Source organism: Egretta garzetta, unplaced genomic scaffold, assembly GCF_000687185.1.
Source record: "Egretta garzetta isolate BGI_Z169 unplaced genomic scaffold, ASM68718v1 scaffold138, whole genome shotgun sequence".
In the NCBI taxonomy this organism is placed as follows: Eukaryota; Metazoa; Chordata; class Aves; order Pelecaniformes; family Ardeidae; genus Egretta; species Egretta garzetta.
Genome location: NW_009260598.1, coordinates 251,277 through 266,886, shown reverse-complemented (window position 1 = coordinate 266,886; position 15,610 = coordinate 251,277). Strand labels below are relative to the sequence as shown.

The 15,610-nt window shown below is 39.4% G+C and overlaps 1 protein-coding gene across 1 annotated transcript in view; it reads right to left on the bottom strand.

The window, feature by feature from the left end:
• CDK19 (cyclin dependent kinase 19) overlaps positions 1-15,610 on the bottom strand; it is a 112,336-nt gene that overhangs the window by 16,435 nt on the left and 80,291 nt on the right. The window contains exons 7-9 of the mRNA XM_035900294.1: positions 4,740-4,883; positions 4,417-4,486; positions 3,078-3,150 (exon numbers count right to left, since the gene is read on the bottom strand). Of these exons, the coding sequence (XP_035756187.1) occupies positions 3,078-3,150; positions 4,417-4,486; positions 4,740-4,883 (287 nt within the window). The remainder of the gene's footprint in view (positions 1-3,077; positions 3,151-4,416; positions 4,487-4,739; positions 4,884-15,610) is intronic.

Here is a 15,610-nt window from a genome sequence, read left to right as displayed (position 1 = left end):
TGGTGTCATCCGCAAACTTGCTGAGGGTGCACTTGATCTCACTGTCTAAGTCATTGATGAAAACATTAAACAGCACCAGTCCCAGTACGGACCCTTGAGGGACACAACTTGTCACCGGTCTCCATCCAGACATCGAGCCATTGACCACTACCCTCTGGACGCGACCATCCAGCCAGTTCCTTATCCACCAAACAGTCCACCCATCAAATCCATAGCTCTCCAATTTAGAGAGAAGGATGTTGTGGGGGACCGTGTCAAAGGCTTTGCAGAAGTCCAGATAGATGACATCTGTTGGTTTTCCCTTGTCCACTGATGCCATCACACCATCATAGAAAGCCACTAGGTTCATCAGGCAGGACTTGCCCTTGGTGAAGCCATGCTGGCTATCTCGAATTACCTCCCTGGCCTCCATGTGCTTTAGCATAGCTTCTAGGAGGATCTGTTCCATGATCTTCCCAGGCACAGAGGTGAGGCTGACAGGTCGATAGTTCCCAGGGTCTTCCTTTCTACCCTTTTTGAAAATGGGTACAATGTTTCCCTTTTTCCAATCACCAGGGACTTCACCTGACTGCCATGACTTTTCAAATATCATGGAGAGGGGCTTGGCGACTACATCGGCCAATTCCCTCAGGACTCTGGGATGCATCTCATCAGGTCCCATGGACTTATGTGCATTCAGGTTCCTCAGTGACGCTACTGTGGACCAACTTTCTTTGACAAAGTCTAGTTTTCTGTAGCTTCTGTTGCTCTTAAGAAAGTGAATAAAAAAAACTGGCTGGACACAATTTGCTTTCAGGGTAGCAGCTGCTAACACAATATAGAAAGCCTGTGAGACTGGACTTCATCAACAGTCTCATACTTCTCAGCAGCTCTCAAGACTGCTCGCTGTCAAGCTCTACTGGCCTGACACAACACCTATAAATACTATGCTTGTAACTCTTCCAAGACAGCAAGAACAAATGCCTCTTTCTGGATGGAAAACATTCAGCCCTTCCTGTTCAACAGCAATCAGCAGAGTAGCACAATATCCTCCTCTTTGTCAGGAGCCGCTTGTTATCCTGCACTGGTCTACTTGATGCCATATTTTCTCTATGCACCACATTTTCTGTACTCATTAGCGGGAAGGCTTGACTAATGAAGGTTACAAAGTAGATGTCTTCAGAGGTCACCTTGCAATATGGAAGTTACCTCAAAAAATACTACATAACTACCTGGGATATGAACTAGCAGTTTTAGGGAGTCTGCTTCAGAATACATGTACAAGCTCATTAGCAGACACATTTCTAATCTCTTGATTTAGGAGGGCAATGCACACCTTTCCTTCAAGATCTACTGTTTTTTAGGATCTTTCACAAGATAAGGCAGGTACTGAGCCTCTTTGCTGTAGCATGGCTGTTGCAATTCAGGTATATGGACCTCCTCAGCGCAACAATGAGGTATCAAGGTTGCCCATGTTCCTGAGCATTCTTATGCAGAGCTCAGAGACTAACCTCTATCTCTGTAGTTGATCACTAAGCCACCCCTGTTCATCCCTGATTACGAACAGTAAGAAAAATTTGACTAAGAGAACCTACCTTGCTAAGCAAACTGTCTTCATGATGTTCAGAAAGAGCCCTTAGACTTTTGGATATCTCAGTTCTCATTCTCATAATTATATAGGGGAATAAAATCATAGAATGCTTTGGGTTGGAAGGGACATTTAGAGGTCATCTAGTCCAACACCCCTGCAGTGAGCAAGGACATAATACATAGGTAGATACCTATCTATTTGTTCAGTCACCCTGTAATAACCTTGTCTCCCTACTTCTCCATCATGAAGAGTTCCTTTTTTTTATATATATATATGTGTGTAAAAACATCTGTAGTATGCCATGGGGTGGCAAAATATGTGTATATATATGGTTAGTTTTGTGTTTTTTGGAGATCTGGTTAATATTCCCCCCTGGAAAAGTAGCCTACCCACCCAAGATGACTCTCAATTTCGTGTTCATAGCTTTGATGAATTAACCATTTAAGCTGACAGCAACCCATTTGCTTCTTTGCCCTTCCGCCAGGCTTTCTGATGGCTTCCACCTTTAGTAGGAAAGCAGGGGGAAATTCAGGTGCTAACAATGTCTTTTACAATTGTTGTCTCTTCAGTTAGACTCTTCCTCCAGATCATTCCAATATATGCCCAGGAAGTTGAGTTTAAGAAATTTTATTTTTTCTTGAGGTTTCATACTTCTTACATGAATGCTTCCCTTCCATGCACTTGGGACCAACCTATTCTGTTTCCACAGCTATTTGTGTCATCCTCCAGCAGCTACGAACAAGCCAAAGAGCAAATCTTTGCCAGGACCTAGAGGGAAGACTGCTATGCTGAAGCCATAACTAGCGATGAAAACAGACTACTAGAACTCAAGCTGCACTAAGAGCCTCATTACATATACTCCCTGTTCACAGCACTAGCAAAGTCACATTGAACTTCATTCCTAAACTTAGACAGCACTAAGTCATCACAGAGGCATCCAAAAATGATGCTGTATTAGACAGAGCAATCCTATATTCACCTACAATGAATGACTCAACTAGGTAACTAGCAAATACATGTTTAGGGATATTGTTTGGAATCGTCCACAGAACAGAGGTGGATTATTATCAGAGGGAAGAAAAAGGGAAGAAAAAAAAGAAAGAAAATTACTACAGGAAATAATTAAATTTCTCCTTTCCTCTTCCCTTTCTTCACAAAACTCTTTACCTCTTAGGAGCTCTTTAGCTCTCTGACACAACGTGGAATCAAGGGATATATAATACTCACTATCCTATCTGCACAGCAGACCTAAGGGTGAGGCTGGGTATATGAGTGCTTTGCAGATCTTAATTAGATAAGATCTTCAGATCTTCAATTCCAGCATTTTAAGCACGCCCTCAGCATGAATGTATACGAAGAAAGCACATCTCAAAAATGGCCAGTTCGTGATAGATAGCTTTCTTTAGCGTCAGTGTTCATTAGAATGAGACAGAAGAACAAACGCAGATATTACCATTAGAAATGCATTTCATTCCTATCATCACAGTGATTTTGAAGTTGTACCTACCAAAAGAAAAACTTTGCTGTCAGGCTTGACTTTGTGTTTCTCCATGTATTTTATGAGGCTACTATTGGCATATCTGAAAAATACAGTTAAAGACATTTCTGAAATAATACAGCATTAAGAATATGGAAGTGTACTAAATGATCACAAAAACATTTACCAGCCCTTAATAAGTAAACCATAAAAAGAACTGCTATCAGAAAGCATGTCAGATATTCATCTAGTAGTTGCACACATAAAGTGTGCTTTTCACTAACAGAAGCAGTATCAACTGTGTACAGATTATTTCCATGGAACATGCAGCTTTTACAGTGTATGGATAAGCTGTTGACATGGGCATACGACAGAGAAATTCAACCTGAAATTTATACTTATGGATAAGCTGTTGACATGGGCATACGACAGAAATTCAACATGAAATTTATACTAGTTTTCTAAAGCAACTCTGCCACAGAAAGTGTACAGCCATTCGTAACAGCGCAACAGCTAATCTATTAACGTTGTTTCCAGCTGCAATTTGGCAGAGCAGCTAGTATACCATTCTGTCTCCCTGGCCCCAACCTGCAGCAAACCATACAGTCCTGATAGCTCCCAAGCTCAAAAATGCCCCAAATATGTATGACCTGTTCCTTGGCTTTAATCTACAAATCCAGAGGTTATCTATAGCTGTTTTCAAAAGAAAGAGGCTTCGTGCACAGATAAGCTTCATATCTTGTCTAAAGCCAGCATAATGAATCCACAGCAGAGCTGGAAACAGAATCCAAAACTCCTGGATCTATGTCCTCTGCCTTGCAACAGAGTCTGTGTTGCTCCTTACACCTTCTGATCTATTGCCACCACTTGACTAATTTAGCCAAAGCACCAGGAAACACTAGAAGTGGAAAATTCTCACATCCCAGATAGGCTTTGCATCACAACCTATTGAACATGTTACCTTCCACAGCAATTTCTGTCCACTACTTTACTGCCTCCGTATATCTGCTGGTCAAAAGGCCCAAGAAGGTGCTTCCCTACTCTTTCTTACACAAAATGAATGCAGTTATCTTGAACAGCTAACACAAGTGGTTTAAGCAAGCTCATTTGTCTGTGCCTGCCATAGATTAAGTGGCACTTGTGATGACCCCTTCTAGAAAAAATGAGGAGGCAACTCAGTTGATGCTTTTAACAAGCAGCTGAGGGAGAGAACATCATTCAAGCAGAACAGCTAGTTCAAACAGGACAGCCGTCACAGCGTTAGAACCCAAACACTCCAAAATCCCCTCCACAGAAAGTCAGAGGATAGGAGCCAATTTCTGCTTATCTGCTACATTCATGGAACTGTTGTTGCGTTATCATCACTTACGTTGTTCTCCTAAAATCCTTCTGAAGAGTTGGATATTCTGGCATCTTCCTTATGTCTTCCCAATCTTTATCTTTGGTGGGGGGAAAAAAGGAGAAGCATTTACAGTTCTGAAAGTGCAGGTTAAGTAATACATGAGAATAAATAACTACAGCAGTTTTTGAGTTCCTGTTTGTTGGCCAGTGCTATTGTTTCACAGTTGTCAGCGTTTCCAAATCCATCAAACAGACAGCTTCTTCGTATCTATACAAACAACTAGTCATTTCCTTTAGAAGAAAAATCAACTCAGTAGCATTAGGTCTGACATGTTAATGAAAATAAATTACCTGCAGGGAATCCCATTACACTGAAAATGCGATCTAGCTGATCGTGATGAAAAGGATTACTTGTTTTGATGTCCTCCTGACGACAGTGAAATATAGGTTCTGAAGTCAATAGTTCAGCAAATATGCAGCCAATTGCCCAAATATCTAAGAAAGAAGGAGGATAATTCATGCAAATTTACTGTACTTCATCACTCCAGTTTTTGTTTCTGCACAATTTCTCAACAACCTGTATAACCACAGTAAGATAAAATGCCTCACAGCATAATTGCATACTGTACTTTAAAAATAATGCATTAATATATTACATTATAATACATTAAAAAGGATAAAATCTGGAGACATAGGGGTTTTTAAATCAAAATGGCAGTCTCCAAATTCTGATTCAAGTTGTACACTGGCAGTCCAGCACTTTATGTATTCACAATTATGGCAGAAACCTACACAGTATTTTCTGACAACATAGCTTAAAGGGCATTCAACTGACCATCAAAGCTAAACCGTAAATCCCCCATAAAGATACTTTGAAATAGAAGTTCTATCACATATTTCAGAACAATTCCAAACACGTAATTGATAACCAAATAAATTCTAAGAAGGAAAAGACTAATGACTCATATGGTTAGCCAAATAGCGCAAGCCAGTTAAAATAGAGAAAGAAGATCCTAATTTTAATTAAGAGTAGAAGAGTCGTTACCAAAAAAAAGTGGTCCTACTTGACAACTGACTCCTACCGGAACAATACTGGAACTGTCTCATCTACATCTTGTGTACATACAGAAAACAGCAGCATGATACACTGATGTTTTAATGAAAGAAAAGAACAACCTCTATTTCATAAATTTCTCATTAATATGTTTTTCAACATTAGATCTACCGTGAACAAGAACATTAGTTTCATTTACAGGCAAAGAAATTTCTAGATGACATGTATTCATTCTAGTTACTACTATCACCACCCACCTTAGTGTTCTGTACAACCTGAATGCTTTATTATGCATCTTAAAAGGAAAGTGAGAATTTGTCAGCGAGAAGGTTACTAGGAGAAAAGAAATGGACTTGCCACACTGACAAATACATATCTGGGATATAACTCTGGAAAAAGATGTTGAGATCAGATGAATGACGAGCATAGATTGCTGAATACAAGAGTGTGGAGACTTGCTTAGTAGTTGAGGTTAAACTAGATGACCCTCCCCAAGGGAGGGAAACCTTTGGATTTTATCAAATTTAATAGCATAAATACAGAAAACAATTTACCTTTAATTTATAGGTAATTTTTTATCTCTTAGACCTAACTGGAGCTTGGTATATTAGATTCAGACTAAAGTGAACACCAAGAGAAGTCTCTTGTTCATTGCAACTAATCTGAGACTCAAAGCCCCACCTGCTGTCAATGGGGGCATTTGGCCCGTGCCACCTGAGACACACATGGGCTCCTGAAGAAAGAAAAAAAAGCACTGCTCTCTTCATGCAGGAAAGGAAAAAGCGCGCCATCACGCTCTCTTTGCCAAAACAGGTCAGTTCCATTTCTACCATGTTACAGGTGTGGAGCTTGGGGTGTCCCAATTCAGAAGCTTTTCTCTCTTTCCTTTACGGGAAAGTTTGGTAACATTTTGTTCAGACTTCACAGTTGCGACAGGGTATGACTTGCTCTGTGGATTACATCACTTTCTCAGGGTTTTATCCTCCTTTGATTTTCTTATTAGCATGAAAACAAGATCTTTAGCTCTCGAGATGTTATCTGCTCAAGCAGCTAATGCAGCATATTAATCACAATTCCTGCCTGGGTAGTAGGCATAAATTATCTACTCCAGAATGGAAATTACTTATTATTTGTAGAATAGCATCTTAATTTAACAGTATCTATTCACTCATTTTCATACTAGATAGCAAATCCTTTCAGAGATGGTTTATCTAGAGGCCAAAGGAGTTGCAGCCCTCTTGGTTTTCACAGCTTTCTGCAGTGCTTGCCGTCCATCACATGGTGAGGGAGAGGCTGGGCCACTGCTCATTATTCTATTCCCTACTGCTCTATCCAGACCAAGCTTTTCCTTTTAAAGAAGAAAAAAAAAATAAAAAAATAAAAAAATAAAAAAAATTCTAGTATTCTTGTTGACAGCAAAGCTGAACTGGGAAATCTCCCTGATGTGACACAGCAAACTTCAAAACTGTTCCTTCACCGGCTGAACAGTGTGAGAGCAGAGCCACTGTGGCAACGCATTCCCGTTTCCCGACTCGGTGATTAATAGAGAGAGCACATTTTAAACCCTTTGAGAATTCAGAAAGACATTGTACCAAGTGGAAGTTACAACTCAATGAACACTGGCAACTCCCAGGCTGGTGGTGTATTTTCTATGGGCTGGCATTACTGGGCAAGTCAAGCATGAGAATACTTTAGCTCTGGTCATTAGAGTCTCAAATAGTTCATAGTGCTGGGGTTCAACCCTTTAGGTTTCTTGCCAGATACTCTTAAGCTTCAAAGAGCTAATATAAAATAACCCAAAATATTTAGTACCAAAAACCTGAAGCTTTAATTTCCGTAAGTGAAGATTAAACAGCTGGAAAAGGACTTATAGCCACACAGCTCCAGCAGGTCAGGGGCTTCCTCTCATGAATCAAACTTTTTTTGTAACCTGATCTCCAACACATCCTTGGCACATATTGAAACCATTCTCACAGTTAATGATTTTCTGTCAAGTTTGGCTAGTCCCTTTTTTTATTTAAATTACATTCATAATTTACAGTAATTATTTACCACATGTGGCATTTTTCTAGCAGGAACGCCTCGTTACATTCTGGCAAGTTTAAAAGCTTCATCAATACAAGCAGTCCTAATAGGTATTTATCTCCTACATTGTTCATATTAGACAACCAAATACAAACTTCAGCTCTAACTATGGAAAAATATGTCAATAATTAGCAATTTCCCTATCTGGTGCCACTTCATATGTTTTCAGTTTGTGGTCCCTAAAAAAGACTAATGATTATTACATCTATTCCAAATAAGAAGTACTGCCCCTCAGAAGCGGGCATTTACAGGGGCAAAGCTTAAAACATATAAGCAGTATTTTTCAGCTACAGTGCATTATTAACCTAGTGCACATCAGCCTCTAGCACAAAAGGAACTTCTTGTAATACTGTATAACCGTTTCATTATAAATAAAATTTCTGTTCAAAAGCAACCACCAAAAGTAAGAGGCAAACTACAGATAGTATCCATTTTAACTTGTTACATACCAGAACCACCGAAAACAGGGCCATATAGGTCCTGCAAGGTTGCATTGGATACTAAGTGTTTTCCCATCCCATGTCCCGGGAAGATCCTAATAAGTATACCAGAGTGATACAACCATTCCTACAAGGATGGTTCTGTTTCCTCCACTTTCCTCCACTATCATTAGGTTTCAGGAACGATCTGTGGTAAAAGCTTTTACTGTTCAGGTTTTTTGTTTTGGTCATGCCCGTCTCCTCCCCCCCTTGCCCTCCAAGACTTCCAGACTCCCCACTTTCCCCAAGTTTACACTGAACCCGAGTGCAAGCCAATTTTGCTCCCTGGTTCTGGAAGGAGGTGTGGGAGTGAAGGCTTTCATAGTACACTTCTTTCTCCTGACTCCTCACCAAACAGCTTGCTTCCATTCAAACCTATTCACCACTGAAACATCCTTCCACCGTAACAATATTTCTCAAGTACTACATAGTAAGTTTACAAAAGGAAAAAAATATCTTGTTAAAGATGGTCATTTGCAGTTAGTAAACAGACCTTCCATATATACACCTGGGTGCACAGATCATTAGAGTATTTGTATGGCCGTCCATGTCCCAGTTTTAAAACCTGTGACTCTAGCAGTTTATAGGTCAGCTACTAAAGCTGACAAAATCCTGCGTGTCCCTCTTTAGTTCTGTAGCCAAGGAACAAGTACAAAAGGATGCTGACGTAGCTATTTTAATGATAGGGCTGATTAAGCAGACAAATGCTCATGTATTCTTTCCTTTCTATGGCACAATAATGTCAATTCTGTGTTTGTTCCAATATTTTGGAAACATTCTTTAAGAATATTATGACAATTTAAGACAATAAGACAATTTATTGAGCAATAGCCTTGATTCTCAAAATGAAACATCTTTTCCCATGCATATTAACTACAATGTTTCATTGAAGACAGGACAGAGTCCAAGATGAAATACTTTATGCTTCTTAATTATATCCAGGAAAACAAATAGATAAACAAGCTCTTAGTCTCGTATAATTCTTTAATAAAATTCTGTTAAAGAAAGTAAGTTAAGAATGGGAAAACGTCTATTTAGTTGCAATCAATCTGTGGAATTCATCATTAGTGAATTTGGTCTAGCAGCTTCAACCAACCGCTTTTTTCTGTTTCGGTTTGAACACAAAGTCTAGGCTCTAGGACATGTCTGAATGCTGGTAAAGGAAGCAAAGAGTGGATGGATGGTAAAATACAGCTTCTCTACATCCACCAAGGGCTAATACAAGAACGAGGGTACCCAAAAGCTAGTTAGCACTGCCTTAGCTCAAAAAAGGCAATCCAGGTCACCTATAAAGCACTACAATGTTTATATAAGATTCACCACATCTTTCAAATCATAGAATCATTTAGGTTGGAAAAGACCTTTAAGATCATCAAAGTCCAACCGTAAATCTAACGCTGCCAAGTCCACCATTAAACCACGCCCCTTAGTACTACATCTACACATCTTTTAAATACCTCCAGGGATGGGGACTGAACCACTTCCCTGTGCAACCCATTCCAATGCTTCGCAGGCCTTTCAGTGAAGAAATTTTTCCTAATGTCCAATCTAAACCTCCACTGGTGAAAATCAAGGCAAGGACAACAAATATGCCAACATACTCAAAAGCCGAAAGGTGGTTCTGCAACAGAACATGTCTGGTTTTTTTCAAATAAATGTCAGTTGATCTAATGAAAAGGTATAACCTCTTTACAAAAAAAACCCCTTGCCTCTGATGCTGAGCACAGCAGCAGATTCTAAACTTATCTGGAATCTTTATACACAGTGACCTAGGAGCATAGAGATCACAGAATGGCAAGGGTTGGAAGGACCTCCAGAGATCATCCAGTCCAACCCTCCTGCTAAAGCAGGTTCACCTAGAGCAGGTTCAGGACATCGTCCAGGCGGGCTTTGAATATCTCCGGAGAAGGAGATTCCACAACCCCCCTGGGCAGCCTGTTCCAGTGCTCTGTCACCCTCAAAGTAAAGACGTTCTTCCTCATGTTCAACTGAAACCTCTTATGCTTCAGTTTGTACACATTGCCCCTTGGCCTGTCACTGAGATACTATAGAAAAAGAGTTTATTCATTTTTACACTGGATTTAAATGCCTAGAAATTAGATTTAAAATAATATACCTTTAAAGGTGAATTTCTCATTTCTTTGGTCTGACACAGTGACTAGAACATACCTGTTGCTAGCACACACAGACACAAGGGAAGGGTCTTCCCTTTCGTACATTAGGGTCTCAATTTTTACATGCTTTATTTAAACTTTAGTCAGCCAAACAGAAGGTCAAGGAAGAAGTGGTTACTAGCCTTTTAAGTTGGACACCTTCTATGAAGAACTGAGAATGGGGTCAAACATTTACATGTGACAGGCTTTTCAAGGGGAAGCAAAAAATGGTGTCAGTGGGCTAAGGGTCAGGAATTTGCTATCACTCATTCGTAAGTTAGGCAATGTTTACTGATCTTTAACAAACAGTCTCAACAGAACTTGACTGAAGAACAGAAGTTTATACTATAAAGCCAGAAAGATGAATGTTCTGCAGACAGTAAAAATACCTCTCAGTAATCTGAAAGATGAGCACAGCCAAATGTGCATCCAAGACTGATGTTTTATTTCAAGAGCGCGTAATCTCCTGTGCCACAATGTGGAATCAAGATAATTTAAAACTTTTAAAGGCAAAACCATATGAATTCAAATCAGTCATGAAATCTATTCTGCTCATGCTTTTTTTTACCTGTATGCCTCCAACTTATCCTTTTAAACTGAGTTGCCCTTTTCTCGTGGTTGTACTAAGAATTTTACTAATTTCAGTTACTATACCTTTAAAAATTTTGAAGCATCTTTACTGAAATTCTGAGTTCACAGAAATAACTGTAATTTTCTACAGGGCTTTTAGTGGGCCAGAACTTCTTCATTCTCTCTAAACAGAGCTATTGTAGCTTGTCAAAATATTTATTTTCCCACCTAAATTTATGTTGTTCATCATATCAACATAACATGAAAATCCTGGATCATATGATTTCAGACTTCTGCTGTGCATTAGAGACATTATCTAGCTTGCAACATTACACTTAAATTACTGTAGTAAGCTTGAAAACACAGGTATAATAGATTTAATACAGGGACTGGCAATAGGACCAGAGGCCCTAAGTAGTCCTCTCATGCAGCAAAAATATGACTGCAAACAAAGAAACCCTGTTAAAGAACTTAAATCTTCAATTTACAGGACTTCACATACAAAAATTTAGAAATTCCAGGTTTATGGTTCTATATGCAACCTTGTATTTTCCTTGCGCAGCCTATGTACTGAAGAAGGCAGGAATCCTCAAGGCAGGGAAAATGTCACAACTGTACCACAGAGCACAAGAATTAAACTTTTACCAACATTATACTGCTTTCATAAGGATTTTCAGTGCCTGTCTTCCCAAATACTCGCCCCCCACCCCGCTCCCCTATATACCAAATCCTATATACCACGTTTTCATCCGTAATTCTTTAGCTCTTCAGTTGTGTCTCCAAGACTACTGTATAAACTACAGATTAGCTACATAGCTAGCAGTAGAGCAGGCTAACATCCTGGAGAGACAGGATAGAGTAATGGCTGCATGAATGCAGAATGGTTCCATCTTCTTTCTTCTCTTATCTTGGTTGTTCTTCCAGAAACTGGGGTGGGCTCGAGCCTCAGGTGATGTCCCTTCAGGGCAGGGAATTAGGTCGCTGGGACAAGCACTGAGTTCTGGCAAGGAAAGTGTGTTACAGCCTCCTTTTCTCCCTAATCCTAAGCCTTCAGGTGCGTCAGAGATGGCAGAGGGCTATTATTTTTATGCCAACTCCACCATCTCCAAGATGTAGTAAAGAACGTACTGCTACTTTTGTTCCAGCAACAGCAGTGCTTATACCTCAGAGGGTCCAAGAGGTACTCTGGCAGGCTGCCAAAGCCTTTCACAGAAACAACAGTAAAAAGAAAAAGATGTTCTTTCAGTGACAACTCATCAAAAGCACGAGGAATGTAATGGGTGACACAAAAGGCAGCTTTGTAGCCTCAGGGCTACTTCCCCCTACCAAATATCAAACAACTGCAGCAAGTAAAGGAAGTAGGAAAGCTTCTCATTGCAAAGGTCGCAAGTCTCTCTTATACTGCGAAGTATTAGGCAGGTCTAATCCAGAAGTTGTTACCATTTCCCTCCTGTAACGATCAAAGAATTGGGAACAGGCAGGATATGCCACTCTTTGGTAAAATGGTATTTACAAAGCTTTTCGGGGAACATCCACAGTTTTGCATTTTCACTTTAGCATATGAAAAAAAATGATTGACAGTATCATCTGATCACAGGACTGGAAAGCCAGGAACTCATGATTACCAATTATGGTGCTTTATCATTAATTTCCCCCCTCCTCCTCCATTTTTTCCCCCATCTTATTCCATCACTGCAGGTAAGTGTCCAATATTGTACAGTCTATACTGTACAAATAGCACAGCATATTAGAGAATTGTTGCCATTTTCTGTGCTCTCCTGAACTGTAGTAAATGAGAAGTGAGCAGTACATATTCTCTGAAAGGGAAATACACTTTTTTCCTAATTAAATGCAGAATATTTTAACAAAACAGCTTTTCTGTAGACAACAGAGCTCTTTGGAGGTTAACTCCATGCTAAATGAAGAGGGACAACGCGTTTGTAATCTGTTGTGTGCTCTCACTTGGCTTCTGCCATTAATTATTACAACTTTTTACTAGGTCCAACATGTCAACACCTTCAGAGTTAACATAAGGTGAGCAAAAGGCCTGCTATCTGGTAGGTTAAGTTATAACAAGGAACATGTGTGAAGAGTACTTTACTGGTCTGTTCCAATTCACAAGCCATGACAGCCTTTTCTGGGAGTTATTAAAGCTTTTGATGCCTACCTTATTTTAGTCAAGAGAGATGAACGCACATGAAGAAATCTTGCCTCTTAGCACAGAGAGGCTTATTCATCCTTCTAAACAGAGCGCTTTACAATATTTTAGCACTTCTCTACTAAGGGGGTCAGCCTTACAGCTATTTCTAATAAGGCACTGAGAATAACTCCCACATAATTATAAGCTTATCCATTGGATAGGCAACGAAATGAAGTGCTATGAAATGCAATTCTGCTGTCAGTCACAGCTATTGCCAAGAAGTCTACTTGTGAAACAATCCCACCTGCCTTGAGAACAAGTCATTCTACTGAATCAGTGCTCTAGTGTTGAAAGCTTCAGTTGATATCGCTGAAATAATTGTGCCTGAAGATCCAACTGATGGATTAACTAAAAAAATTCCTCTGCACCAGGAGTATGCACCTTGTTATGATAGTAGGTACTTGGTTTTCAACCAAAACCAACTTTAGTGAGTGAACATTTTAGATATGGCAAATAGAGCACACTGAAAGCCTTCATTACTGCACTAGTTAGCCAGGGTAAAGTGTTTATGGAGTCAGGTTTTGTAACAGATCACCTTTTGGATCTTTAAATGGCAACCTCACATTTCATTTAAGAAAATTAAATCAGCCTTCAGTCCATTGCTTTGTACAGGAAGCCTTAAAAAATAAAACCAAGTCAAACATCTCTAAGATGCAAGTTCAACTCTGCACCAAACCATTCACCTGCTTATATATGAAAGGAACAATGTATTTGCAGTATATCCCAAAGAATCACAATACATCCCAACTGACATGTACAGAATGGAATTGAGTGCGATGAGAAAGTGGGCAAAATGTATCTCCTAACCTTCTCCAAATGCTGAGTCTTGCTTTCTCATGTCATCATTCATGTTCCATTGCCACATTACGATCCATTATTTGCTCTGGGCTATGACAGACATTGCAAGAAGAACTCCTGCCTTACTTCCCTAAATCTTTTTTTTTAACTAAGCTCACAGCATAGGTTGCTCTGGGAGGTTAGAGAATCAATCCTGCTGCTGCAAAGCTCATCTGCCTGGTAAAGGGCAAAGTCAGTGAGACACTAGAGAAGGAAAAACTTGCTCATGTAAGAGGCCCTGTAGTTATTAACAGTTGGAAAGAACATGAAACTGGTGAACATGAAACTGGTGCTCTGAGGGAAAAATAATTAGAAGGAAAAAGACATGGAACTGAGACTGTTACCGGCAGGGAGGGGGTTTTGGCCCACAAATCACTGACGATTTTTGATGTACATGGGGCTAAGCATAGATGGATTTCTGAAGGCACCTCTTGTTCAAAGTGGTTTTTAATCACAAAGCTATTACCACAGAGAATATTCTGCCTTCTGAGTATTTTTATGTTATTTTATTTTTCCTGTTGAAATAATCCAGGTGCAGTAAGTCACAGTAATCATCACGCAATAGCAAATCTGCCAAAATATTAAATAAAGATGCAAAAGCACCCGGTTCTTCCCTTCATATGTTTCACAAGAGGAAAGAATCACAGACATATGAAAAAATATTCGGCGACCATGAGTGGAAGTTTACAGATTAATTTACAGAGCAATCTAAATCACGACAATTAGCAGAGTCTAGCTGTGACTGAAGATTCAGTGGGTTTGTTTTCCTTTTCTTTTTTAATGTCCAATATGTGTATTTCTCAAGCTAATTGCAGATGCTAAGTGACATCCCAGGTTCTCAGGCAAATTAATCCATTCACTGAGTTAAAAATAATTCGTAACACACTTGTACTGGAGCTCCCTATTACCATTAACTGACTTTATCTTCAGGACGATACCATTAAGTAGCATCCCCACTTCACAGATAATGAAAAAACACATAGGATGGATTAAATGGCATGCTGGAAGCTACATACAACACTTGGGACTGAATCATTATTTAAATCCAAGTCTCCTGAGACCCAGCTTACTGTTCTAAGAGATAAAACTTTACTGTCCGCCCGGCATTAGAGTACCTCCATTGGTTTTACAACCCACTGCACTGTTGTCATTCTCTTATTTAACTAGTACATCCTCCAACACACCTCTCAGACTCTTCAGAGTCGACAGCGGCCACCAGCTTTACTAGCTCATTTCCAGACATCAATATATTTGAGAAGCAAGAGCACCAGAGCAGTTAGAAGTCATCAGGAACTAGTATGCCAGATCTCAAAACAATTAATGTTTTGAAGCGTGTAACAATCCTGTGGATGATATTCCTGGAGTTGCTGTTGGCATCTCAAGTTTCCCAAAATACTAATTAACATAGCTTTAAAATGTTCTGTTTAAGTGACCTAATAATCCTTTATAAAACTTGACATTTCTTAGGTGATTGCAGTGATAAGATTGTAGAGCACAGCAAATGCTTTTTTTTTTTTTTAAAAAAAAGAAGAAACATGTATAGTATTTCACAGATCACTGTCAAGCAAGAGGAAAAAACAGCAGTAAATTATCCAGCACCTGCAATAACTAGATAAGAGAGTAACAATTAATCTTTGGTATTAAAATATTTTGCCTCTCAGAAAAAGCATGAGAACAACTGCGATAATCAAAATGAAGAAAGTTTACCACATGCCAAAATAAGTTTACCACAAAATATCATCTGAATCCAATTACTTCTCATGTCATATAACATTGCCCAGGGCATGAACAAGGCTCCCTTCCTGCTGTAGCCTGAGTTTTTCTTTTCAGAGCGCATAAATGAC